We start from the raw sequence: 27,862 nt of genomic DNA on the forward strand, positions 1-27,862 counted from the left end.
ACACCGTCGCTGTAAAATGCGCTTCTCTGTGACACTAGAAATCATTCTGCCACTTTCAAATGCATGTTGAAATAAAATCCCCACATCTCTCAGTTCAGAGTCTCGGATATCCAGCCGTCTCTCCACAGGGCTAAGAGCTGGAGAGAGCTGGTTAGCTGGCAGTTTAAATCTTTAAACCAATCACCAACGTCTTGGGCGGAGCTAAGCCAAGGTTACAGCAGTAACGCTGTTGCAAAATAATGTCGACGGAGAACTTGTTGTGGTGGAACTTTTGCACGTCTGGAGGCGGGTTCTTGTATTAAAATGACTACATCACTGCAAAAGAAAAGCTAACAGCTAATAGCTCGTTTATGTTTGTACCGTTAGCGTTCCGGGTGCTAATTTGACGTTTTCAGTGTGCAGGTTGCAGCTCAGAGGTTTTTCTTGTTTCCCTGGGACTTTGAAAATGTAGATAGTGGACATTGCCACTTCTTAAAAACAGTTTTATTAATTATTTGGTGAATTATGGGGAGTCTGGGATGAATCATTTATACCCATAATGCAAGAGAGGTCATTTTTACCCCCCATAGAACCTGCTGTATAAGTCTGCACTCTACATCAGCGCCACATCGGATCGCCTTGTTTGCTCAAGACGTTTTATTCATTATGAAACTGCACACAGCCTATTCTTACATCAAGCTATATTTATCTTATTAAAAGATAGGAAAAAAACCAACAGGAAATAGGCTGAATCAAAAGAAACATAAATGTCAGAGGCTCCATCAGCTTCAGCCCTGACCAACACATCATTCTCTAGACTTCACAAAACGTCTAGTTCAGATCCCTGAGAAAAATAACACACCATAATCTTTTTAATGTGTTTTTCATTGACTCTCTTTTCTATTGTAAAGTGCTCTTGGGTGTCTTGAAAAGTGCTTATAAATAAAATCCATTATCGTCATTAGTATCATTATCCTTTTTGTTGTCGTTGCTGTTAAATTATCTGGTATTCTTAAAGTCTTGGGCTCCAAAATCAGCTGGAGTCAATGACATTCATTAGTTCATATCTAATAAATCCAAAACATTAGATTTAAAAAAGTATGAACTGTGTGAAAATCTTCTTTGACTTTCACACAAACATAAACCTGATGAAGCCTGTGGATGGCACTTCAGATTTAATACAGAGGTTTCCAAATGGTCAAGTGCAATATCCAACTTGCAGAAACAAAGAAAGTAAATTTTGTGACAAAACAGCATCATAATAAAGTGTCCTGTCGAGCAAATCCTCCTCTCCAGATGTAAGAAAACATCATCATGATTTTAATAGGGTTTTTTCAGTGCACATTAAAATTGTGCTGCAAAAATGATCCTTTCCTCTTATAATGAATCTTATTGCAATTGCAATATCTGTCAAAATAAGAGCAATATGGTTTCCTTACCATCGTGCAGCACAGCCCTAATTTAAATCAACACGATGCTCCCAGTGCATCAATATTTTTGTCACTGTATCTTTCTCTCGAAAGAAATAATAATCAAACTTTAACATGATGTTGGGTGGCCCTCCCCTAATCCACCTCCAAAGGAAACTGATTTAAAACAGACACAATGCAAAGCAAACCTTGTGGTGTGCAGTGAGTTACTGAGACATCAACAACCTTCAAAAATCCTCATTTACTCCTGGAGAGGCTCGTGCTCATTACAGCACCGAATGCAAACGTTAACAGTGTCCTCTTGAGCTGAGCTGTCCAAGAGTAGATGCACGCTTCCTTCTGTGTGTTAATACGGTTGGTCGGTGTAGTTTGATAGAAAGAAAGTATTTCCTACATGAAACTGCTCACAACAAATCTGTGGATTATTTTCGGTAACCGGGTCATGATTTCTGGAAAGAGAAACTGCTGGTGAGATTTTCAAATGTATTTTTCTGGCACTTTTAGCACCACAAGCCGAGCACTGTTTTGTCGAGTTGTGTTGGAGAGAAGGCAGACATGTCTCTGCAACTCTAGATGAATCAATATCACTACAGGCCACAGGGATTGTATTGTATTTTTGATACTAAGAACTGTCCCTTTAATGAGAAAACTTAAAGTGTTTTGTGCAACCAGTCCCTGAATACTTCCATCACTGCCCCAGGGAGGGGTGACACCAGACCCCCAGCAGACAGGTTCAGTTTGAGTTTGCATGTCTGCATTTAAAATATTTAAATTTGCTAAATGGTGCAGCCATAAAAAAATTGGGTGTTGCAGCCAATTCCTGCAGTCAGTCCCTGTTATTATCTGGTTGAGTCTCAGCAGCAGCTGGAGGTTGTGACAGCACTGGTGAGTGAGGAAAACCTCTGCATCAGCAAAATCCGGCTATCCCCACCCCCCTCCAACCCCCTCCACCCCCGCCCACCCACAGGCATCTCCAGCTAATTTTAGATAAGTGATGTTGTTGGGTCTTTCTGTCCTCATTAGGCCGGCCAGGCTCTAACACATACACATGAATCATACAGCTCATCACTAATTTAACGCAGCGGAGTTTGTTTGCTGCTGCGCGCAGCAACACGCCGCCTCCGGGTGCAGTTCGCCTGCACGCACCGAAGATGACGAGGCAACAGCTGGGATCAACTTTTGATGTCAACGCACCGCGAAGAACAACAGTCCGACAACGTTATCTGTGCTGCATCCTGCTCAGAGGGAGCATGAAGCTACTGAAGAAGTAAAGACTGAACATGTTTCCAGTCAGGTCCGTCTCATGTCAAAACCTCAAAGGACTCATGACTGAAACCATGTGGAGGAAAAAAGTCATGAAACTCAACAACAAGAACAGAACAAAAGACCCAAACATTATATTCTCCTTCACTTTGGCACAGATTGGTTGTAGGGCTGCGTACTGACAAGATTCCAGCGATCTTTGGACACATCTGACCCAACAACAGCAGGAAAATCACTGGATCAAAAAGAGGCATCCAGCTGAACCAGCAGTGATGCTGCAGTGCAGCAGCGTGCACACATTTCAAATTACAGACAACAAAAACGTCTCCTGACAGCGTTGTCTTACCTTGAACAGTCGCAGGATGTTGGCCACCATGATCGACACGGAGCTGGCCGACGCCCCGATGACGCCCACCACTTTATCTGGCTTGGCGAAGATTGGCGGGTCTCCGTTAGCGCAGCGGACGTCGGAGCCGTCCCTCTCGATGAGCGCCTGGACAAAGGTGAGCGACTGCTCCAGGGCGTAGGTGTCACGTGAACACGTGTCCAGGATGCGCGCCCCCAGCGTCACGTTGGGCAGCAGCTCTGGGTCCTTGTTGATGAGGTCGATGGCGAACAGCATGGCCTCCAGCCGGTGGATGCCCTTCTCCTTCTTCAGCTCGCCGCAGGGAACGCCCCTCTCGCCGCGAGCGTGGACGGGGAACAAGCCGCCCAGGATGATGTCACCATCCAGCCGGATGGAGTGGGCGTACTCCTGCTGGGGCTGCTGGGAGTCCGTCAAAACAGGAGGCTTCTGGGAGGTGGCGCCCAGCAGCCAGCAGCTCTTAAGCATCAGCAGAGAAAGGAAGCAGTGGCCGGTGACGTTCGGGGGTTTCGAACCCCTCGCCATTTTGTGAGTGGAGCTGCAGTGAAAGGGAGCTGTGATATGATCGCACGATCAACAGGCGGGTGGCTGCAGCGGCGGTGTGGCGAGGACGGGACGAGCCAGATCATGGAGTCTCCCGTCACCCAGGGCAGGGTCAACCACAGCGGGCAGTCCCGCCTACGAACACTGACCCCGAGATTTTCCTGTGGAACAGGCTCCTGTGTCTAACATAGCTGTCTGAGGCAGCGGAGGAGGCGGAGCTTCAGGGTCTCAGCAGCTCCAGTTTCACATTCTTCCAGAAACCTGTTGGAGATTCAGACAGAGGAGAAAGAATCGATACCTGATCAATAAACCAGAGATTCTGAGCACAGATGCACCCCTCGATCACCTCTGCTTTACACATAAAACCAGAACAACCATAATTAAAAATGCAGATGACACTGTAACTGTTTTGCCTGTTTTGCCTGTTTTGCTACCAGAACCTCACTGCAAAAAAAAACACCTAAAAACATCACAACATGAATCACAATTTTTTTGGAAAAGCTGCTGTGAAATCAGGCATTTTAGGCTGCAACAATCCCACAACAATCCTGTGAAATCCTGGAGGGGCTGAGCAATATGGCTTTTTTTTTTTGAAAATTGGTCACCATTCATCTCCACTGTTTGTGAGATTCTGCAGAACTGTTCTCCTGTGAAACTCCAGCAGTGTTTTGTGGAATAACAAACTACACCCCACCTTCAATCAGCATGACAGTGAGCAGACTATGACTGAATTTTCATTTGTGGGAGAACTATCAGTTCAACATGTGCAAAACCTTTACTTTTAGGTCTGTTACCACTGCTGGTTTACCTGTTCAGGTCAGGATTGTTTTCAATTCTTTCTCCAACACTCTGATCCATTGATTCCACTGGACACAGTTTTGATCCGTCCTCCACACGGCTGCACGTCCCACCACCAGGAGAGTGTTCTGCCCGCCTGATTATGTTGACTTTGTCCACACACAAACACGCAGAATCAAAAGTCTGTGGTAAAACGATCAGTTTTTAATCTGGTGTATCTGTTGTTGCTTCCCGGCTCCATGTTTGAGTTCTCCATCGATCAAAAGCCGCACAGTTAGTTGCAATGGCCTCTTACACTCAACAAGCAGGAAGTGGAACAGACCAACTGTCTGTGTTCAGGAGGGGGCGGGGTCTACCACCTGGAATCCCTCTTATATCTGGTTGTTTTGTTGTGTCTTTTGATCATAGTGAGAAGTGCTTCCTGTTTGAATTTTTATCTGTAGTAAGTTTCATTTTGGTGATATATGAGCAACTAGAAGAGTGCAATCAGTACATTTTCTGTTTTCACGTTTGGCCGTTTTGTAGGGGTGTCGCTGGTGATGTGAACACAGTCAGGCACAAGAACAACTTGGTAGGTTTAGGAAAAGACGAGGAAGTACGTTATGTTATTATCTCATGTGAGATCACTGAAGCGTCTCGAGAGTCAAGTCACATGATACACATAATGTTACATGTTTGGTTTGATATTTACTTGCAGACTTTTTCCTCTTTTAAGATGAAAGCGACCCATCCAGGTACTTTGCTCCTGCATCAAGCTTCCGCCTCTTGAAACCAGGCGCTCTAATTTGACTGGCAGTCAACGCAAATTCTGAGGTGTTCACCAGTTTAAACACATAAAATAAGAAAACTGCATCACTTTTGAGCTCCAGCCAGTCAGGTGAAGAATCATGCTGTCTTTGCTGATCAACAATCAGCATCATTACATTATAAAAAAAACATAAAGAAATCAGTCGGTGAGTGTTCGCCTCCATGAAAGTTGAGGAACAACTCCACCGAGTGGTCAGAGATGGTATAACCTGACATGTACAAGGTCAGTTTTTACGGTTACTGATGTTTTGTTGAGATTATTCACCTTTCTTCTTTAGATTAACTGAAATCTTTAGAAACCCCCAAAAAGTTGTATTTAAACATTTTCAGTTAAAAACATTTAATTTTCAGGCACTAAAATAAAGATGAATCAGGTTCACAGCTGTCTGTGACCAAATTTCTAAAACTCAGAGATTCAAGTTTATCTAAAGAAGATTATAAAAGAATATATGTTGGCAAAACTTTTTAAATTTTATTTCAAAACAGAGTCAGAGTTGGGCTCAAAACTCCAGAAGCTCCGTTCAAATTTTGAGTCATCTCAGCTATTTTTTTTTTCAGTGTAACGTGATTCTTACATTACTGTACAAATATGTAGCCTCCACACCAAATCTTTAAAAAAGAAGTTTTAATATTTCATCAACTAAAATGTCCTCTAGATTTTCATGGTGGCTCGTCTTCTTGAGTCTCCTTAAGCTCATCATCGACGCCAAATAAAAAAAAAAAGTCTTCAGGAAAAAGAGAGAATTCAATAGTTGCAGTTTTTTTTGGCTAAAAATGGCTCTTTTGATCTTAAAGGTTGCAGACTCCTGCTGAAGGCTGAACTAGTTGCAGTAAAGGAAACATGTTCTGTAGTGACTCACGGGTCTCAATCTGACAGGCATCAACACTGACATGTTCAACTTTTTCATGTGTCTGCGATGTTCAGGTGTCCACATACATTTGGTCATGTGATGCATGTCTTTCTCTCTCAGCAGCTTTTTAGACTTGTTTCTCCACGTGCACCTCTGCCCCTCTCTCATATCACACACTCACTGTATGTCTAACACACGCACATAGAGAGCACGCGCACACGAAACCGCAAGCATCACCGAGACGCGCGCGCAAAAACTACGTCTATGATCTCAAACACACCCGCGCGCACACGTTGATAAAAGTGCGCACGCACCCAGACGTTCGGTTTTAGTGTCTTACACACACACACACCATATGAACACACGCGCGCAGACTGGCACGCGCACGAGCGCCGCAGCACGAGCTCTCAAGTTGCATTCCAGCAGAATCAGCTGAAATAAAAAAAAAAAGAGTCTTGAATCTGATCTGAGACCAGCACGCACACCCTGAGGGGATCCATCCAGCAGTTTGAAAAGGTCTTTATTGACTGATAGCCTACTGATCGATAAATTAATTAAATGACTGATTTTACCGGTGGATTTACAAGACTATAATCTGCGGGATTTGACAGTGAGAGCTCGTATCTCCTCACACCGCAAGAAACCAAAGATATCCAGATATATAGCTACTATAGCCACAATAATAATGATATTAATAATGACAATAATAATAATAATAATAATAATAATAATAATAACAATAATAATAATAATAACATATATCTAAAAAAAAATAACCTGTATTAAATACTGAATGTTGTGTTCAGGTACCTTTTCTCTCTGCAGCAGGAGCAGGTGTTTCCTCCGTCAGTGTCACAGGTCAGACAGATGTTTTCTGTCTCCAGCTGTTTGTCACATTACACAAACATTTTCCACTAAATTCCTCCGCGGGGAATCGATCCTGTTCCGCATCAGCAGCCATCAAACAAAAAAAAACAAATTAAATCCAAATCCACTTTTTGAGTTCCTGCTGCTGATCCTGACGGAGAGGCGGTAAATTCCTCCGACCAGCAGGTTTCTGACGCTCCGGATCACCTGCGGGTGTCGGTTCGACTCCCCGCCGCTCGGGTCCCTGTCCTCCAACAGACGGCTCTCGGCTGAGTGTGTCAGGCGGGTCAGCACAGTAAAAACACGCTCACATCAGGGTCCAGTGGTTACTGAAGACCGAAGTCATGGACGCGCGTTTTTTTCCGCTTCTCGCAGCTGTCCGAAGTGCGCGGTGCGGTGCGGCGCGGAGCGGAGCGGAGCGGCTGTCCTGCGTCACTCGGGCTCATGACACCAGCCGAGTCCTGGCTGGCGGGAGTGTGGTGCGGGTCTCATCAAGTTCCCACAGAGCCGCTCTCAGGTGTGAGCGAGGACAGCATGGTCCTGGTCCTGCAGGAGAAGAGGACGAGTGCGTCCACACAGGCGCATGAAACCAGAGAAGAAGAAGAAGAAGAAGAGGCGCGTGAGCGGCTCGTGCAGTCACAGCTGAAGTTAATGAGCTTCATCACGCAGCCTGTCAGAGAGAGAAGAGCTGCTGAGGGTTAAAGATGGAGGCAGGACGCCCCCCAGCGGACAAACACCACAGCTACACTCAAACGCCTGCTGCAGCTCTTCTTCGTTGGTGCTGCAAACGCTTCCATCACAGTTTATCTACTGATCTACTGAGCAGAAAACGTTCGGTTCAAAGGGAACTGAGGACGGTGAAGGGAAGAACTGAACAACAGGTCTTTAAAAGATTACCCATCAGTCATTGCGCCTGATACAAACAATGGAGCTCACAGGGTTTTATACCTCATCGATATTTTTAAACTATATTTCATATTTATCTATTTATTTAAATGTATATATGTATATAATATTTATTTTATTAAGTAATTAATTTAATATTTTTATATCATTTGTGTCTGGCACACAGCCACCTGATCAGTTCATGTGGGCCCCCATGAGAAATAATTGCTTGAAAATAATTGTTTTGAGCACAAAAAGCCAAGTGCTATTTAGTGCCATTATATCTGAAACGTCTCTACGGCCAAAATGTCCAAGACTCTGCAGCTCACACCAACAAATCTAGATGGAAAAAAAGTACTACAGGTCAGAGGGAAAATAAATATTTTTGGTTTTGAGGTTCACATTGATTTCAGGTATCTTAAAATAATCCTCATATGCATCATATTTTTTTCCACAATGTTTTTATTGAAGTTTTAACAGCATGAAATACAGCATCTTACAGTCAGTGCATGCTGTAAATTTCACATAAACTTGCTGCATTAACATAAAAAAAAAAAAACTCAGAGCTCCAACCAAAGATTACTTTCTTTGTCCACCAATCCTGTCAATCATCTTCTTGATTAATCAATCATCTGATCAGTCCACCAAATGTCAGAAAAAGCTAAACAATATCAGCGTTTTTCAACAACAACCCAAAGCAACCAGCAAACATTCAGATTCCAGAAGCTGGACCTACAGACTGATTAATTAACTCATTAACTGACTAATTAATAAACAAACAAACAAACTCAAAACAAGCTGCTCCTCCTATTTTACCAGAAAGTAATCTATACTAAAGTGAGTATTTTAATTGCAACAGACAAAAAATATAATAAGTACTTAAAAGAAAAATAAATCTGACATAATTGATGAAGTGTCATATATTGTCAAATATGTGCAAGATGTCCTCTCTAATGGAGGTTTGATAACATCTGTCTTATCCATTGAACAGGTTTGGACTGTGCAATACATTTTTTTATCATGCAGCAGCATGCATCATATTTTGATGACAGTTTACATTAAACCAAAGGACTTTGAGTTTTAAAAACAAATTGAAATCTCCCACACTGACTTTTCATATGTCCTTTTTAATTCAATCAGTTTTTCTCAAGCAGAGGATGTCGCTGGAAAACCATGTCCTCGTGTCCACAGGCTGCAGTTTGTTCTAAACTCCACTACAGGTCGTCATCAGACATTTCGCAACTCAACTCAACTCAACTCATCTCAACTCAAACTTTATTTATATAGCACATTTCATACACAAGGCAACACAATGTGCTTTACATTTGGCAAAAGATAACAATCAAGCCAGTGCAAAATAAGAATGTGAATTAACAAATGCCAGTACAAAAAGTACAAAATATACAAAACAACATCAATACACAAAACACATGCACACATATTCATGTGTCAAAGATAAACACGTGTACAATCACATGCACACATTAAGAATAAGTAAAAACACATTCACACACACGCATGATGAACTTAGCCATAGGCTGATTACATTACTTATTATCTACAAACTAGTAGCACTGCTTTAATGTTCATATCAGCTGCTCAAACACAACTCAAACCTTCAATAACACGACATCATCTCACACTACCAACTGTCTCAGATGTGATGGAGGATTGGAGCTCGTCTGAGAACAGCTGATGGTGTTTTTAGTCACATGATTTGGTCGTCATTGGAAACACCATCAGCTGTTTCTTCAGCTTTGATCTCAATCACAAACATAATAACAAAATCAGACACAATATAAACTGTTTTGCTTTTGTTTATTTATAAAAAAAGAGAGAAACTTTTGTGTTATTTATTAACTGGCCTTTTTTGCCAGTATGTCCAGTATGCAACACCGTTCAAATATACACTTATTAGATAATAAGCTTTGAATTTGGCACCCAGATATTTAAGGAATGTGCAAAAGCTTCTTATTTTTGTGTATATTGTTCAGTAGTGATTTTAACAATCTTGAAATCAGGTAATGCAGTTATTAAACAACATTTGAGAATATCAGTTATTTTGACACATCAAACCATCAAACCATCACCAATAGATATACTTTTACATTAAATGATGGTGAATCTTTTGGTATAAAAGCAACTTGTTCTACTGAGTGTGACTGACAGGAGAGATGATCAGAGGAGCAGAGTTTTTACCACCATCGTTAAAACATGGACAGAAGAGTGGGGAGAGTTTCTCAGTGAAGGAGCAGCCAATAAAGGAGTAGATCAGAGCTGCAGCATCAACATCATAGAAAGAGACCAGACCCTCTTCATAATCCACAAACACCCCCACCTTCTCAGGCCGAGACTTCAGAGACAGACGGACTGCAGGGCCAGCATTAGCTTCAAATTTATTGTCATTTCTTAACCAAATCGTCCAGTAACCATTCTGAGGATTCAGTGTGATTTTACCCTTCCTGTTGATCGACTCTCTGGCCACTCCTAGATCCCACTTAGTCTTCCCTTTGACCTGAACCTCATAGTAAAACTTTCCTGAAGAGAAACTCTGCTTTGCCAAGACATAAACACAAGTATCGAATCTCTCTGGAGTGTTGGAGAGATTCTTTTTCACATCAACATGTTTAACTTTTTTTCCATCATTAGACAGGATGAGATTGGGATGTGCTGTATGAGGATCAAGTGTCACATCCACTGCAAACTGCTGAACCCTCTTCAGCTCGGCCTCAAACAGCTTCTTCATCTGTTTACTGAGCGTCTCCTCCAGCTGATTCACAGCTCTCACCACTGTCCCCTCATATGAAGGTGGACGGACGTTGACTTCTGTCCAGTCCTTGGTGGGTGGAGCAGCTTTCAGGGATGGGACCCTTTGGAGGAGGTGGAGGTGGTCTTCAGAGTGTGAGAGCTGCTCCAGCTCAGTGCTTCTCTTCTTCAGCTCAGAGATTTCCTGTTCCAGCTCTTTGATGAAGTCTTCAGCCTGTTTCTCTGTCTTTCTCTGCTTTTCTTTGATTCTGTCGATGAACTCGGTCTGACTTCTTTCAACAGACTCCTTCAGAGCGGTGAAGACCTGAACTCCATCTGCTATCTCTCTGTCTGCATCTTCCTTACTGAGCTCCACTGAGTGTTTGATCTCCTGAATCTTCAGTCGTCTCTTCTGGATCATCCTCTGAATTTCAGCCTCCTTCAGGGCCTTCAGTTTGGTTCCACTGCAGACGTCACAGAGAACTTCTCCTTGTTTGCAAACTTGTTGCTCTGATCTGCTTCTGCTGGCTTTCTGTTGAGCTGACTGTCTGAACTGAGCAGCCATCTCAGAGATGAAAGTGTTGACCTGCAGCTCAGGTCTTGTGTTGAATATTTTTTTACAGTTGGGACACTGACACTGGACATTAATATTCCAGTGTTTAGTGATGCAGGTTTTACAGAAGTTGTGTCCACATGGTATGGTGACTGGATCAGTGAAGACATCCAGACAGATGGAGCACAGAAACTGATCTTCAGACAGCAGACAGCTGGCAGCAGACATGTCTACACTCTGAGGACAAAAAGTCAAAGTATGATAAATAAACAGTCATTTCAAAAATCTTGATTAGACAGAAATTACATACGGTAGGTTGGAGTAGATCCGGGCAGAGACCGAACAGATCTCAAATGAGTCAATGAGCTCTGGTCAGTCTGTTTCCTGTCAATGCTACGTTTGGAGACTTTTTTCCAATAGTCCATTTGTATATTTGTGGATTCTTTCAGACAAAATAAGTTAAAGTGTCTTTTTTTCTCTGTGGTTTTTGAAAGTGACCTCTGTCTGCTGCCAGTCGCTTACATGACTGTAGCATTTGGCTATTAGCTGCTTGTTAGTTATTCAAATGATAGTAAAAAAAAAAAGATCATAACAAACTAATCTGATTATTTAAGTCTTACAGTGATAACATTACAAACTCTCAGGGACTTGTTAATATTATAATGCAATATCTTTAAAATTCATATACAGAAAAATCACAATAATTAAATTTTAAACCCTCAAAACACAATGTGAACCCACCTTTACTGTCACATCACATATTAAATAATACAATAATACTGCTAACCTGCTGCATATTCTAATTATTCTTACATTATTTTTAAAGTAGGAAAAACTTTTAATTCTGTTAATATTAAAGGTCAATACATTTATTACAATTGACTGTAACATATTGATCCAGGATTTGTCTTCATTATTGGTGTTATTGAAGCATCTGAGGGAGCAGAGCAAAAGAAAAATCACCTTCTCTGTCCAAAGACCTTTAGTATCAGAGAGGACGTCCAGACAGAGATGATGATACAGAAAACAGACAATCAGACACATTAAATGTTCAGGAGAAAAGATGTGAGGTTCTGCTCTGGACTGAAGGAAACTAACTATCTGTCTTTAGTTACCGTGGACCTCAGTTAAACATTGACCCTGGCTACAACCCTGAGTGCAACTTCCTGTCTGTAAACCACACATGACTTTTATTGGCAATAAAAGAAAATGTCAGGTAACATCAGACACTGTAGGATAATCTTAAGTCCATTTCAAACGTTCACAACGCAGGTAAAAAGTGGTCGAATGTGAAAAACACAAATCACATGTAAACTGATCTGTTCAGTTCTGATCTGGATCACTTTCTTCTGTGGTCATAAATCAGATACAGGTCTGATTTTTTTTCGCAGTGTGACCTCAGTGTGAACAGTCATGTTGGTGTTCATGTGACTTTTATGTCACTCACTCGTCTGAAGTGTCTTGCAGTAAAACTCTTGCTGACAGGTGGAGTTAAAAGTGGCTCTTGACATCCTGATATTTTGGATGAAATCTGTTTCTGTGCTCATGCATGTCACATTCCCTTCACACACACACACACACACACACACACACACACACACACACACACACACACACACACACACACACACCCTGTACAGAAGTGGCAGCCATTCCTTCACAAAATATTTAGTGTATTTTGTCTTTGTAGGGCAGAGTACTCACCAGTGTTTGACAGAGATTCTGCTGTTTAGTTGAGAAAAACCTGATGGATTCAGCTGAATTTTTCTTTGGAGACAAACAGAGAGACTTGTCTCGACTGCAGCTCTGCTGTCGGTCAAACAAACTCTTGCTTCAGGAAATGTGACTCTCCTCGTCAAGTGTTGCTCCTCCCTGTAAGTGAGAGTTTATTGCCTCATTGGGAAACACCTTAACAATGCACAACCTACTTTTATCTTATCCTTGTTTTGTTTTTTACAGTGGAAGTTTACAGCAGCCACAAGAACATACCATTACAAGCAGACAATAAAATAGAAGAGGTCAGTTCAAGATATTCAGGAAAATAGTGTAAGTTTCCTGTTACAGTCCCTTTACAACCACACAGCTCACTGTTTAGTCTTTCATTTCACACAAATGTTTTTGCTTCAAGGCTCAAGTCCTCTTTTTTCTTCCACCAAGACACTAAGATTGTTAAAACCTGCAGAAAACATCTCAGAGCAGGAAGAGTCAGAGCTGAGCTGCTTCTATTTGAGTTCTAGATAAACTACATGTGTTGGAAAAGCAGGCAGTGACACCTAGTGGACTAAAGTGGGAGTTGCACAAAAACAGTGTCTTTCTTCCTCAGTCAGGAGGAGGAGTGGACAGTTAGTGGACAGTTTTTTTTTTGTGAGGACTTTATTGTGTGTTCATCAAGTTTGATGTACAGTTTATTGCACCAATTTACTGTCCATTGTTTGTGTTTAAATCCCATGATGCAACAGCTAACAAGTAGACCCAATGTAGGAGCATCATGTTTCAGCCAGTTCATACCACTGCATTTTCAGCCAACACAGACCACATTAGAAGGTAGAAAACTTTTACTGAGGTGGATAATCCTTCTGATTGGGTCACAGCTGTAGAATAATGGACTTCTTTCTGATTCTCCCTTTTAATGAAACAGGTGAAGAACAATTCTTTTAAAGAAAAAGTCGTCTTAAGTAAAAGTAAAGTTGCTGAATTTCAAATTAGCTCAAAAAACTACAAAACACAAGAAATAACATTAGACAGAGTACTTGTACCAATTAGAGTAAAATGTCATTGTCCTTCATTCATGTGATCTGCTTCAGCATCAGACTGTGTAGTTGTTTATTAAGAGCATGTCCTCATGTGTCCACAGGCTGCAGTTTGTAATTGACTCCACTAGAGGGCGTCATCAGATGTCACTTATTATCTACAAATTAGTAGCACTAGTTCAGTTTTCACATCAGCTGCTCAAACACAACTCCAACCTTCAATAACACCACATCATCTCACACTACCAACTGTCTCAGATGTGATGGAGGATTGGAGCTCGTCTCACATCTGACAACAGATCAGTTTCACTTAAAATGTTGTTGTTGATTAAAAAAAAAAAAGGAAGAGGTTTCTATGTTCAAGTGAGATTTGTCTCTGGAACAGCAGTCTCTCTGTTACACTTAAAAGTCATTAATAAATCATATATACATTGGTGCAGACTTGGGTTAAACATTGGGGGATTACTTTAGTTACTTTACCTGTGGAGTCCAGTTCTGTGATTAAGGTGATTGCATAGCTTTCCTTTCCAGACCTGAGGCTCCTGTAGTTGGAGTCTGTGGTTTTAGACTATTTTATTGACTTTAACTCGGCTTGTAGCTTTTCACCGTCGAGACCAACTCTGCTGTGAAGAATGCAGGAAGACGCTGTAGTAATGTTGCATGAACAGGGACTTTTTATTTCTCTTCTAAGACAATTTTAAACCACATTCATAAAAGCCACTTAAACGTCCTGCTTTAACTAATACAGATTAAGTCTAGTATACTCCTGGATTAATCTGTGAAACCAGCCTGAAAAGTTTTACTTTCAAAGATTAAGGTACGTCACGTCTCAGCTCCTCTTTTTTTTTTACTCTTTGAGTCCTGAGCTCCATCAGAGCTGTCAGGAAGTTTCATTTTCACCAGAAAATCAGACGATTGGTGTGTTTTTCCACCTAAAATATAGTGAAAATTTAAAAATGATGTTCTGCTAAAAAATTACAAAAAAAAGATGACTGATGATTTTTCAAAAAAGTTGGCAATTAATTTAGTCATCAATAAAACATCTTATCAGTGTTTAATTGTTGCAGCTGTAGCTTTTTTCTCCAGCAGGTCTGTGTCTCAGTACAGTCAGCTAGTCGACCCGCTGGTTGAAGAAGTTCTCAGAGAAGTAGAATATTTCCCTCTGAGACGTGGAGGAGTCGAAGCAGCCGACCAACATTTTGACCAAAACTCATTTTAATTCAGTCTGTTCAAGTCAAGAGAGACGCTCATAAACACATCATGTTTAACACACACACACACACACACACACACACACACACACACACACACAGATCAAGTGATTTCCTGTAAATGTAGAGGGGAGGAGCAACACTGACCATGTGATCTGGGATCATGAGAACAGGGAGGAACTTGAAAGTGAAAGTGTTCAGTCAGAACGTTCAGGTTCCATTTTGTGTGGACAGATCAGAGCAGACGGAGGAGAACTGAAGGCTGAGGCAGGGTGAGTGTTAATACAACATTTTGATGATTTTACTGTCAAAGTGTGTGAGTCAGTTTTCTCCCTGTGGACTGTAGAGGAAAGAAATGTTAGAATGAACTCAACAGTTTGATTCAGCTGTCGACACAAAGTCCTGATTGGCTGAAAAATTCACATGAAACCTGCTGAAACCTGAGAAAACAAAGAGATTTAAAGAAAACTGAGGTGCTTTATTATACTGTACACTGTGTGTGTGTGTGTGTGTGTGTGTGTGTGTGTGTGTGTGTGTGTGTGTGTGTTACTTCCTGTGTTTGATTCTTGTGCTCTGAGCTCACAGTCAGTTTTCCTGTTTCTCTCAGACTGAGTTCAGATCAGAAGATGAGTGTTTGTGTGGAGGAGGAGGACAGAGCAGAGTCTCCAGTGTCCAGCTGTCTGTCTCTGAAGAGTGACTGGTCCAAAGAGCCTCCTCCAGTCTTCAGTAATGAACCTGGACCCTCAGACACAAAGTAAGAGACTGTTTTAACTGTAAACTGGGAGGTGACTAAAAGGGATCTGTTGTACAAAAGCAAAGAACATGGTGGTTTGGGTTCCATACAGTTTGATGACAGATTAAAAATGGTGTTTGTTAAAAAGATATCAGCTGACATTATCAGACATGTTTCCTGGATAAGTGTCAATGTGGAGGAACAGAAGAGGATTTATGTGATGTGAATAAAAACATGTTGGTGTTTGCAGAGTTCAGTCCAACAGACAGAGAGCAGAGTCTCCAGTGTCCAGCTGTCTGTCCATGAAGAGTGACTGGTCCAGAGATCGTCCTCCAGAGTTCAGTGATGAACCTGGACCCTCAGACACAAAGTAAGAGACTGTTTTTACTGTAAACTGACCCGATGGAAGATGATTCATTAAGGATAAAGACAAAATGCTAAAATATTTATATTGATGATGCAGAACTATGAGTGCAGATACTGTTTCAAACTAAGATGGATCTTATTTTATTTCTTCATCAAAACAGCTGAGAACCTCCATTTCATCATTTAAACTTCCATAAAATGTTCATATATCTTTGCTCTGATGTTGAAGTCGCTGTAAAGATTTTTAAATCTTCAGAATCTGAGAAAATGATCTTGAGATGTGTCCAGATGGATCCATGTAGCGTCTGTGTCTGACCCCAGTGTGTCTCTGCTGGGGGTGAATTGGTGACAGTAATCTTGAAACTGAAGCTGCCGTCTCTGCTCTCTTCACAGCCTCCAGACTTCATGGACAGAAACAGGTATTTTACCTCACAGAACAAGACCTGGACTGCAGACCGACAGTCAGAGCAGCACTGAACAAAGTAAGACTGCACATCTGTCCATCTTTCACATAAATAAGACTATAGAAGAGTAAAAAATAGACTTTATCTAATTATTCCAGGGGACGAACATGAGGGGGTCCCTGGTAAATCTTGTAAGGGGTCCTTGGTTTAGATGAAGAGCTGCAGCTCAGCCTGTCGCCTCTGCTGTCAATCAATCACCTACACCGACTGGAGAAGCACAATAAATATCAGAGCTGATAAATGATCAGCTGATATTGACCTGTCACAGTTATAGATCAGTAATAAATCAGTATCAGTTATAATATCTGAATGTTTAATCATTTAATTTGAATTCTTTGGTAAAATGTTCTATAAAAGCTGAAGTATATTTATGAAGTTTACACTACAGGTTATATGAACCTGTTTTTAAAAAACAAAAATGTGAAATTAACAGTTATCTTATCAGTATCAGCCATGAGAATCAATTTATCAGAATCAGCTGAATAAAATCCACATCATGAATCTCTAACACGGACACACAGTCAAAGGAAGTCAGAGAAAAAGAGAGAATTTCTGATGTTTGATTGAAACTGGACTTTATAACCTTTACTTCTTTATATATTCTTACATTGTTTTTTATTGGTAATGAAAATCCCAACAGATTGTCTTTGTTTTGTCTCACAGCTTTTTTGTCTTTTTTAGTGGACGGTGGTCTGCAGGAGGTTTCAGATGAACATAAGATCAGTCTGAGGAGGAGATGTGAACGTGTGACTGAAGGAAGTGATGAAACAGGAAGTGAAACCCTCCTCAACAGGATCTACACTGAGCTCTACATCACAGAGGGACAGAGTGAAGAGGTTAATACCCAACATGAGGTGAGACAGCTGGAGACAACGTCCAAGAAGGACACCCTCCATGAGACTCCAATCAAGTGCCAGGACATCTTTAAAGTCTTACCTGACCAACAGAGACACATCAGAGTGGTTCTGACCAACGGCGTCGCTGGAGTTGGAAAAACCTTCTCAGTGCAGAAGTTCACTCTGGACTGGGCAGAGGGTTTGGAAAACCAAGATATCAGTCTGCTGATTCTGCTTTCGTTCAGGGAGCTGAACTTGATCAAAGATGAGCAGTACAGTCTTCTCAGTCTGCTCCATGTTTTCCATCCAACATTACAGAAGGTCACAGCAGAGAAGCTGGCTGTCTGTAAACTTGTGTTCATCTTTGACGGCCTGGATGAAAGCAGACTTTCACTGGATTTCAACAACAGTCAGGTTGTGTCTGATGTCACACAGAAGTCATCAGTCAACGTGCTGCTGACAAACCTCATCAAGGGGAATCTGCTTCCCTCGGCTCTGGTCTGGATAACTTCCAGACCTGCAGCAGCCAATCAGATCCCTCCTTCATGTGTTGACAGGGTAACAGAAGTACGAGGCTTCACCGACGCCCAGAAGGAGGAGTACTTCAGGAGGAGGTCCAGTGATGAAGATCTGTCCAGCAGAATCATCTCACACATCAAGACATCCAGGAGCCTCCACATCATGTGTCTGATCCCAGTCTTCTGCTGGATCACTGCTACAGTTCTGGAGGACATGTTGACTACAGAGCAGAGAGGAGAGCTGCCCAAGACCCTGACTGACCTGTACTCACACTTCCTGCTGGTTCAGACAAAGAGGAAGAAGAAGAAGTACCATGAGGGACATGAGACGAGTCCACAGGAGCTGACGGAGGCTGACAGGGAAATTCTTCTGAAGCTGGGGAGGCTGGCGTTTGAACAACTGGAGGAAGGAAACATCATGTTCTACCAAGAAGACCTGGAGCGATGTGGTCTGGATGTCACAGAGGCCTCGGTGTACTCAGGAGTTTGTACAGAGATCTTCAAAAGAGAGAGTGTGATCTTCCAGAAAACAGTCTACTGCTTTGTTCATCTGAGCGTTCAGGAGTTTCTGGCTGCAGTCTACATGTTCCACTGTTACACCAACAGGAACACACAGGTACTGGAGGACTTCCTGGGGATATACAGAGACTCAGACGGTGGAAACAACTTATCTTTGGATGAGTTCCTGAAGGGAGCCATGATGAAATCCCTCTACAGTAAAAATGGCCACCTGGACCTGTTTGTCCGCTTCCTTCATGGCCTCTCTCTGAATTCCAACCAGAGACTCTTAGGAGGCCTGCTGGGTCAGAGAGACTCAGGAGGCCTGCTGGATCAGAGAGACTCAGGAGGTCTGCTGGGTCAGAGAGACTCAGGAGGTCTGCTGGTTTGGAGACTCTTCAGAGGCCTGCTGGGTCAGAGAGACAACAGTCCAGAAATCATCCAGAGAGCCATCAACAACCTGAAGAAGATGAACAGTGATGAAATCTCTCCTGACAGAAGCATCAACATCTTCCACTGTCTGATGGAGATGAACGACCACTCAGTACATCAGGAGATCCAAGAGTTCCTGAAGTCAAAGAACAGATCAGAGTACCTCTCTGAGATCCACTGCTCAGCTCTGGCCTACATGCTGCAGATGTCAGAGGAGGTTCTGGATGAGTTGGACCTGCAGAAGTACAACACATCAGATGAGGGACGACTGAGACTGATTCCAGCTGTGAGGAACTGCAGAAAGGCTCGGTAAGTCCAGATGTGATTATCAACATTATAAAGCAACAAAAAGCTGAAGCCTTCAGTATTAAAGAGACTTTACACACATGAACAATATAAAACTTCTACACTGTAAAAGTTTTCTTCAACTAGAATTAAAATAATAATAATGAATACAAATGTTTAATAATAATAATAGAAATAATTCAACATGTGTTAAACTACAAATATCTACAAAAGTCATTTTTTGTGTTTATAGTCATCAAGTCAGTGAAACAAGTTTCTTCTGTCGTCTTCTGTCTTTCTTTGGGTGATGGAGGTTTGATACAAATTCAGCAGGGAAATATGAGGACTTGAAAATGTTTTGACAGTAGTTTTATTTTTTACAGTGTGTGCACTATGTTTCTATAATGTGTCTGTTTATTGATCTTTTTATATTCAGACACACAGACATGTAATACTTGTGATCTGATGGAAGTTTTTTCACTTTATCTTTTATTCAGTTATTGCCGTCATATTTCTTCTCAGCAGTTTCTGATCTATTTCATTAAGAACTCTTCTGTTTGTTTTCATAGTTTATATCTAATATTAAAGGGCTTGACAAAATATTAAAATTTTCCAAATGACCATCATTCCTCCACCCTCCTCCTCCTCTACTCCTGTCTTCTCAATGCTCAGCTAGGAAATGTGCACAAACAGCAAATTCAGTACATTATGTAATCTGCGTCCGGTCACTACGCCCAATAAACAAAACAAATTCACAAAGAGTCAAGAAATTAAATATTCTGACACTTATTTCCCTTTTCAAAGAAATAAATAACCCTGTTCACCCTCTGAATTACAGTAAGAAGTTTAACTGGTTCATTAACTTCTCAGAAAACACGTTTTTGTTTTTTCAGAATGTGTTTAATGTGAACAGGTAGGTGTTCATCCTGCCAGGCTCTCGGCCTGCAGCTCCTCCACCGGTGCCCACTTGTTAGCTGCAGGGTCATCAGCTGGGGACCACCGCTCATAGATGTTTGGCTCCTTAGCCCAGAACATCTCCTGGTGGCGGGGCAGTGAACAGGGACGTCTCCCTGCAGCTAACCTTCTTCAGGAGTTGTTTGCTCCTCATGCCTTGTCTCACCTTCTCAGTCAGAGCCAAAAGCTTGCCTTCTCTAGTGGGAGTTTGTGGGGGTGTGGGAGGGGGTTCAGGCTGTGTTCAGCAGGTTTACAGCTTTAGGGAACAAGCTGTTTTTCAGTCTTGTGGTGTGTGCATGTATTTCCTGTATGGCCTGCCAGAGGGGAGGAGTTTGATGAGGTGGTGGGCAGGGTGAGCTGAGTCTCTGCTGATGTTCGAGGCCCCGCCCCGACATCAGGCCTGATAGATGTCTTCCACTGCCGCTGACATATACATCAATACACATGTCATCAAAACTATGAAACATGGAGATTTTGACTTCATGGCAACTTTGAAGCTTTTCCATCTGGTCACCTTAATGTGAGAAATGCAAACACAAACTGTCAGACAACGTGTTTCCTTTCTGCACCGTTTCACAACAGAGACACTAAAGGCAACATATGCAGAGAAAGTAGCAGCTCTCATTTCCACGCTGGTTTTCATTGAATTTGCAGCCACAGTCTTTGTGTATTTGTCAGCTGATTTCCTCAGACAGCAGCTCAGGACACAGTCAGATCCTGGGACGTCCTCCAGGTTCATTCTGCCAGTGAAGGAGAGCTCAGTAGGTTCAGTTCACTGGAGGATTTTTATCTTCACCAGGCTCACAGAAGAAATGATCTTGTTAAACTGCTGAACTCCACTTGAGAAAAACTATCATCCATAAATGATCATCATTCAGTCTTTAGTACTAATGAAACTATTAATGCAACAGGAGTCATTCAGTTCATTTAGTGTGAGATGAAAAGCAGATGGAGAAACATAAGATTCATCAAAATACACACAAACACATGACTGAGGTAAATATATACGAGTGCAGTAACAACCTGCAGTGATTTTACACTTCATTAAAATAAAGTTTAACAAACACAAATCAGCTGTTCATCAAAATAAGACACGTTTACGTCACAGTCATTTGGACACTTGTGTCCAAAAACAGCAGTTTGTGTTTCCTGATGTTGTTCAGGAAAACTTTGACATGTGGACAGAAGGAGCTCAAGTTTCAAACCACAAACCTTGTGATCAGTGACTGACCAGCTGAGCTGCAGACGCTCAGGTTCATGTGCTTTGTCACTTTATTTTTATAATAAAGAGTCAGATTTTATTATTCTTTAACTTTCATATTCTCTGTCATCACAGGTTTATTGACTGTCGACTCTCAAAGACTCACTGTGAAGTCGTGGTCTCAGCTCTGAAGTCCAACCCCTCCCATCTGACAGATCTGGACCTGAGGAACAACAACCTGAAGGATTCAGGAGTGAAGCTTCTGTCAGCTGGACTGGAGAGTCCACACTGTCGACTGAAGACTCTGGGGTCAGTTCATGTATTTTGCTCTTGTACAGTGTATATCTACCAATGATTGATGATTATTCCAGACTGGTCTGAGATCAGCAGCATGTTATTAATGTGTGTTGACATGAATAGGTGTGTGAATGTTGTGCTGACATTTGGATGATGTGTGTAGAAGGCTGACATTATGATGATCCACAATAACACAATGACAAAGTCACTCTGCTCATTTTAGAGAAAGTTCATTGATTAGGACATAGTAATGTTGAGCTGCACATTTAAAACCTCAACACATCTGATTGGATTATAAATGGATTTTGATCTTCATCATTTATTCTTTATTCAGATTGAGGGGCTGCAGTTTGTCAGAGATCAGCTGTGCTTCTCTGGTCTCAGCTCTGAAGTCCAACTCCTCCCATCTGACAGATCTGGACCTGAGTGGAAACGACCTGAAGGATTCAGGAGTGAAGTTTCTGTCAGCTGGACTGGAGAGTCCACACTGTCGACTGGAGACTCTGAGGTCAGTTCATGTATTTTGCTCTTGTACAGTGTATATCTACCAAAATAAAATCCACAAGAGAAGTTTTAAATTTCCTTCAGTTCTCTTGTTTTCTGGGTTTGTTTCAGCACAAATCACAACAGCTCTTTTTTAAAGTTTGTCAGTCTGAACAGTTTATCTGTGAATTTAGTCTGAAGTCAAACTGGATTCATGTTATTAAGGAAACTGTAGGATTTATCCTTCAATGTGCTGCCAAATTAAATCAACATTTATCATTTTTGTTCCATGTGAGACGTCAAGAAATCAAAAAAGTCAAACAAGTTCAACACATGTTCAGGAATGTCTTTTTATACAAAACCTTCACAACACAGTATTTTACTGGAACTGATACATAAACACACACACACACACACACACACACACACACACACACACACACAGACAGAGTGTGTGAAGCACTCTTTTTATTGACTTTCATTTTGTTTGTCAAACTGTAGATTGTTTATTTGTACGTTTGTGTGTCTGTTGTATCTCAGGTAGTTATTACAGGGATTTCATGCTATATTTGATGTTTTCTTTTTATGTCTTGTTTGGGTTTATGGTCTTTAGTATTAATGATGTATTGGCAGGTTTTGTTATTCATAGGAAAATATGAGCAGTCTTCAAATGTTGACTTTGAATGTTTGAGGGTTAAACTCTCCTGTAAAAAGACTAAAATGCTCAGAATATTTCAAATAAAAGAACGTTGAAATGCTTTTGTTGAGGAAACCCCCTTCAAATCTGTTGATATGAGCAGATTTCAGAACAAACTGTAGATGGTGGCAGTTTTCTCTTCTGCCCCGACTAAGACCAAGGTGGTGTTGATATTGATTAGAAGGAAGTTCAATTTAACATGAAGAGCTTCTGGTTCAGATAATGAAGGCAGATTTTATCATGTCATTTCTGTGTTAAACAGTTCCAAAGATTCAATATATGATTCTAATGATTTTCACATCAAACTCTTCGACTCAATTAAATGAACTTTGTTAAACTTTTCAGACGCCATCTTGATTCTCGAGGGGGATTTTCAGCTGTTAGTCGAGCCTTATATTGACTCTACTCAGCTCTGCTCCAGCTTCACACACACTTTCATCTTTTTCTTTATCATCCTTTTTAAAAGATTGAAATGTTGTAGATATCTGGTGATTATTTCATCCTTCCACCAATGACACTGTTTTCTCCTCACGTCATCGTTCGTTCTCTCGTATTGATGATTTCTTTGTTTCTCCATCACTTGTTAAATAAACCTCCAGAGTGACGGGACGTCATCTGCTTTTGTCTGACCCTCTCCTATTATCTTTTCTGTGGAAAACTTCTTGGGTTCAGTCAAAGTCAAAAGATGGAGATTTAACACGACTCTTTTACAAAATAATGATTTTCTAACTAACGTTACTGAAAGAGTGAGTGACTTCATACAAGACAATCGTCAGTCAGAAGTCAACCCATACATACTCTGGGAATCAACCCCGTGTCATAGAAGAGGAGTTTGCATCTCCTTTTCTTCGTATCTGAACAGAATTCATCAAGAGAAACTCGAGGAATCAGACCAGGAAATAAGTTTTCTTGAATCCCAACAAACGTTAAATTATATTGAGGACAGGCAGAAATTCTTATCTGCTGCAAAGTCGACTTACAGATCTCTTTCTTCTGCACAGGCAGAATTTCTTCACTTCAAAACCCAAACAAAACACTATGAATATGCAGAAAGTTAAAACAATCAGAACGTCAAGCTTCTATAGACTGTATCAAAAACATTCATGGTGTACTATGAAAACTTCCATCTGAAATTAATCATATTTTTACTTCTTTTTATTCTAATTTCTTCAGTTCTGAAGCTGAGAAGTGCTGGGACAGCTGTTAAACATGTCTGTAAAGTTCAGGACTTGATGAAATGAATTTTTATTTGATAAAGTCTGATTTATTTCATATTGAACATTTTGAAATTGTACAGAAAACATGTGTCTGTATTTTTCATCAAATGACACATGATTGTTTGAATGAGAAGAAACAGAAGAGAATGAAAGTGAAAGTAACAACATGTCTGATTTGATGATTATTCCAGACTGGTCTGAGATCAGCAGCATGTTATTAATGTGTGTTGACATGAATAGGTGTGTGAATGTTGTGCTGACATTTGGATGATGTGTGTAGAAGGCTGACATTATGATGATCCACAATAACACAATGACAAAGTCACTCTGCTCATTTTAGAGAAAAGTTCATTGATTAGGACATAGTAATGTTGAGCTGCACATTTAAAACCTCAACACATCTGATTGGATTATAAATGGATTTTTATCTTCATCATTTATTCTTTATTCAGATTGAGGAGCTGCAGTTTGTCAGAGATCAGCTGTGCTTCTCTGGTCTCAGCTCTGAAGTCCAACCCCTCCCATCTGACAGAACTGGACCTGAGCTTCAACAACCTGAAGGATTCAGGAGTGAAGCAGCTGTTTGATCTTGTGGAGAGTCCACACTGTCGACTGAAGACTGTGAGGTCAGTAGAGGGGCGGAGTCAGTCCATGCTGGTTTCAGCAGTATTGAAGTAAACACAGTTTGAATCAAAGTAAAGATCCAGTATTTCCTGTTTTCCTCAGTGAAGCTGTGAGAGGAGAACGGTGACAGGCTTCAGGATCTCAAAGTCTTTGTTTCAACACTAAACAACTGATCAGTTCATCTTTGTCACAGATCTCAGATCAGTCTGACTGAAGCCTGCAAATCACTGGCTCTTATTTCATAGAACCATGGTTACATTTAGTAACCATGTGGTCTTTGTACAGACCAGAACCTGCTGAAGTCCAGGAACCACAGCTGATGATTTGTCTTCAGTCTTTGTATGAACATGTAGGACCTTTAACATCATAAATATATATATCTGTCCATGTGTCTTTAGTTTTGTCCAAATATTTTGAATATTCACATGTTTATCATGTTAATATTTGAAAAGTAGATGAAATATTCAAAGTGAGACTCTGGTTTTTAACAGCTTTGAACTCTAACAGCAGTAAATCCATCATTAAAGTGAGCAGTGAATGTCTCTGTGTTTCTGCAGTCATGATGCGTTCAGGGACTCTCAGCAGGTTATTTCCACTGTGTACTTGAGTGAAATCTGCAGAGTCAACAGACCTGATGGTCTGTGAGCTTCCAGCTCAGTGTGTCGACTCCAACAGGTTAACATGAGAGCTGAAAGGAAGCAGCTTCGCTCCACAGCTGCTCCACTTGTGCTCTGAACAGGACTGAAGTCCTGCTGCTCTTTATACTGGATGTGATGAAGAAGAGTCTCTGTAAACACTGATTTATGACTCCTGCTGTCTCTCTGCTTCTCTCATCAGCTGGAGGCCATGATCTCAGTCAGAGTGATGATGATGAAGGAGTTTGTGTTGAGAGGATCAGCTGTGTCCTGATGATCCACAGAGGTTGAAGCAGCAGCAGTTTGTGTGTGGAGAGACTCTGACTGGGCCGAGTTACTGGGAGGTGGAGTGGAGAGGAGAGCTTCATCCACCACTGACTGACACACCAATCACAACCAGTGAAGACGACTGTCAGTGCTGCAGTCCGACCTGCTCTGAGATCCACCTCCAGATGTTGGGGCCCTGGGTACTTAGTTCCACTGTTCCCCTCATTACTGCGACCCTGGATTCCACAATAATAGAACCAAATGAAAGAGTGCGTTCATCCAGTCCCAACATACATTTAGAAGTGTGGAGGACAGAGCAGGAATTACAGCACAGACAAACAGTCAGTGCTGTGGCTGCCCCGGAGTGTGGCTGTAATGCTCCTTCTAAAATTAACTCCCCACACCACCAGTTTGACACGTCCTGTTCTCAACTGGACCTTAAAGTTCAAAGAAAACTATAGCAGCAAATAAACAAAGTCACGTTTCCCAGCGTCTCCGTCGTCACACTGGACATCAACAGCAGCGCGAGTCTCCCACTGCCTCAAATATATGTCAACATTAACAGCTAACCTGCTAGCTAACATTAGCTAAGCATTAACGTTCCTGCAAACAGCGTATATGGACCTGACTGTCTGTCTGAGCCTGTAGACATGTGAGCTGAATGCAGTCGTGTCTTCAGTCTCCTGATGCATTTGTTTTTATTCTGGCAGAATCAAAACAGTCACATGATCAACTTACTTCCTGTGGCTTCAACAAATATGAACTCTGCTGTTTGTGTTTTTATCAACTATTTGTACATTACAGATAAAAGTGGAGCAGCTGTTTGTCACTTGTGTAGTTTGAGGTTCAACATGCTGAGTCATGATAATCATGAGATAATGATGACTTAACAAGGTGGTAACGACTCAGCGTGAAGCTTTACTCTGCCGTGGAAGATGGTTTTCATTTGCTGTCTTTATGTTGCAGACGCCTTGTTTTGAAATCAGCGACACATACGGTGGATTTGCTCCACATGTGGCCGATCAGGCAGAAAGTTTTCAATGTAAAGTTTGACAAGTGAAAACATTTTGATGCTCATATTTCCTGCAGCATCAGTGAATCACAGTTTGATGTGTGAGCCTGCTGCTTTTCACATGACATGATCAACACAGACACATAAAGTCGACCTGTGGAGCTTTTTCCCCTCAGAAATCAGTGTTGAAGCAGTTGTTCATGTTGTGGAGCTCCTGCTGGAGCTGCTTTCTGCCACCAGATGGCGCCGTTTCCTGTCAACTGCTGATGTCGACGCTTTCTGTCTTCATTTGGCAAAAATTCAATGTCCTCATCATTTAGTTCAACTGGATTTAAAATGTTCAACTGGCTTTGAAATTCAACTCAGCACACAAGTTCAAACATTAAACCCTGATTTAATCAAACTGGAGGAATTTAAATAACCACTGATGATGATGATGATGATGATGATGATGATGATGAAGATGATGATGATGATGATGATGATGATGATTATGATGATGATAATGATGATGATGATTTATTTGTTCTTTCTATTTCTTCTCATATTTTCCATTGATTGCTACAATATAGATGAAAAATGATGATGAAAATTCCTGAATCTAATTCCACTCCAAAGTTTATCAAACATAAATAAAAACAAAATGGTCCAATTCCTGCTCACCTGGCTTCAAACTGGGCTTCAGAAGTACATGAACATATCAATATTGAACTCTAACTTTTCATACTTTATGTATCCATGTATGTATGTGGTTGTCGTCCTGTGAGAACCACGCACCTCCAGGGTCTCAACTTCTCATGGGTTAGAAGGAACGTCCATTTTAACAGCTTTGTGGACATGTAGTTTTTTCATGCAGCTCAGGTCTTGTGTTGAACAGTCAAAGTTTGATAAATGAAAAAAATCTTGATTAGACACAGAAATTACATACGGCAGGTTGATTGCAGTAGATCCGGGCAGAGACCGGGACAGACCTGAAATGACTTTTTTCCAATAGCCCATTGTTAACATCATAATTCAAAATCTTTAAAATTCATATACAGAAAAATCACAATAATTAAATTTTAAACCCCCAAAACACAATGTGAACCCACCTTTACTGTATACAATACAATAATACTGCTAACCTGCTGCTTATATTCTAATTATACTTACATTATTTCTAAAGTAGGACAAACTTTTAATTCCATGTTAATATTAAATGTCAATACATACATACACACACACACCCTGTACAGAAGTGGCAGCCATTCCTTCACAAAATACTGAGTGTATTTTGTCTTTGTAGGGCAGAGTACTC

The 27,862-nt window shown here is 41.1% G+C and overlaps 3 protein-coding genes across 11 annotated transcripts in view; 1 reads left to right on the plus strand and 2 right to left on the minus strand.

The window, feature by feature from the left end:
* Nucleotides 1–7,534, minus strand: part of grm8b (glutamate receptor, metabotropic 8b) — a 157,257-nt gene extending 149,723 nt beyond the window's left edge. The window contains exons 1-2 of the mRNA XM_084733618.1: nucleotides 6,846–7,534; nucleotides 3,019–3,840 (exon numbers count right to left, since the gene is read on the minus strand). Of these exons, the coding sequence (XP_084589744.1) occupies nucleotides 3,019–3,561 (543 nt within the window). The 5' untranslated portion in view covers nucleotides 3,562–3,840; nucleotides 6,846–7,534. The remainder of the gene's footprint in view (nucleotides 1–3,018; nucleotides 3,841–6,845) is intronic.
* A 1,624-nt stretch (nucleotides 7,535–9,158) lies between these two features.
* LOC146317119 (E3 ubiquitin-protein ligase TRIM21-like) lies at nucleotides 9,159–12,938 on the minus strand. The gene is made up of 2 exons (XM_084733668.1): nucleotides 12,790–12,938; nucleotides 9,159–11,322 (listed from the first exon to the last, which is right to left on the minus strand). The coding sequence occupies exon 2, from the start codon at nucleotides 11,311–11,313 to the stop codon at nucleotides 9,937–9,939; it is 1,377 nt and encodes a 458-aa protein (XP_084589794.1). The 5' UTR covers nucleotides 11,314–11,322; nucleotides 12,790–12,938; the 3' UTR covers nucleotides 9,159–9,936.
* A 2,199-nt stretch (nucleotides 12,939–15,137) lies between these two features.
* LOC146317120 (protein NLRC3-like) lies at nucleotides 15,138–27,543 on the plus strand. 9 transcript variants are annotated; one of them, XM_084733604.1, is made up of 8 exons: nucleotides 15,138–15,519; nucleotides 15,654–15,800; nucleotides 16,030–16,149; nucleotides 16,539–16,627; nucleotides 17,273–19,202; nucleotides 21,469–21,642; nucleotides 21,965–22,138; nucleotides 24,480–25,454. In XM_084733604.1, the coding sequence occupies exons 2-8, from the start codon at nucleotides 15,673–15,675 to the stop codon at nucleotides 24,703–24,705; spliced, it is 2,841 nt and encodes a 946-aa protein (XP_084589730.1). In that variant the 5' UTR covers nucleotides 15,138–15,519; nucleotides 15,654–15,672; the 3' UTR covers nucleotides 24,706–25,454. The 9 variants fall into 9 exon arrangements, with proteins under 9 accessions (XP_084589730.1, XP_084589729.1, XP_084589732.1 ...); XM_084733603.1 differs by having other exon boundaries at nucleotides 15,138–15,318; nucleotides 24,480–25,453; XM_084733602.1 differs by lacking the exon at nucleotides 15,138–15,519 and adding an exon at nucleotides 25,489–27,543 and having other exon boundaries at nucleotides 24,480–24,653.
* Nucleotides 27,544–27,862: the final 319 nt, after the last annotated feature.

Source organism: Lutjanus erythropterus, chromosome 13, assembly GCF_056507025.1.
Source record: "Lutjanus erythropterus isolate fLutEry1 chromosome 13, fLutEry1.hap2, whole genome shotgun sequence".
NCBI lineage: Eukaryota > Metazoa > Chordata > Actinopteri > Lutjaniformes > Lutjanidae > Lutjanus > Lutjanus erythropterus.

Coding starts and splice junctions, on each gene's coding strand:
- LOC146317120 (XM_084733604.1), top strand. CDS start 15,673: ATGAGTGTTTGTGTGGAGGAGGAGGACAGAGCAGAGTCTCCAGTGTCC. Junction 16,628..17,272: donor TCAGAGCAGCACTGAACAAA/GTAAGACTGCAC, acceptor TTTGTCTCACAG/CTTTTTTGTCTTTTTTAGTG. Junction 19,203..21,468: donor AGGAACTGCAGAAAGGCTCG/GTAAGTCCAGAT, acceptor CTGTCATCACAG/GTTTATTGACTGTCGACTCT.
- LOC146317119 (XM_084733668.1), bottom strand. CDS start 11,313: ATGTCTGCTGCCAGCTGTCTGCTGTCTGAAGATCAGTTTCTGTGCTCC.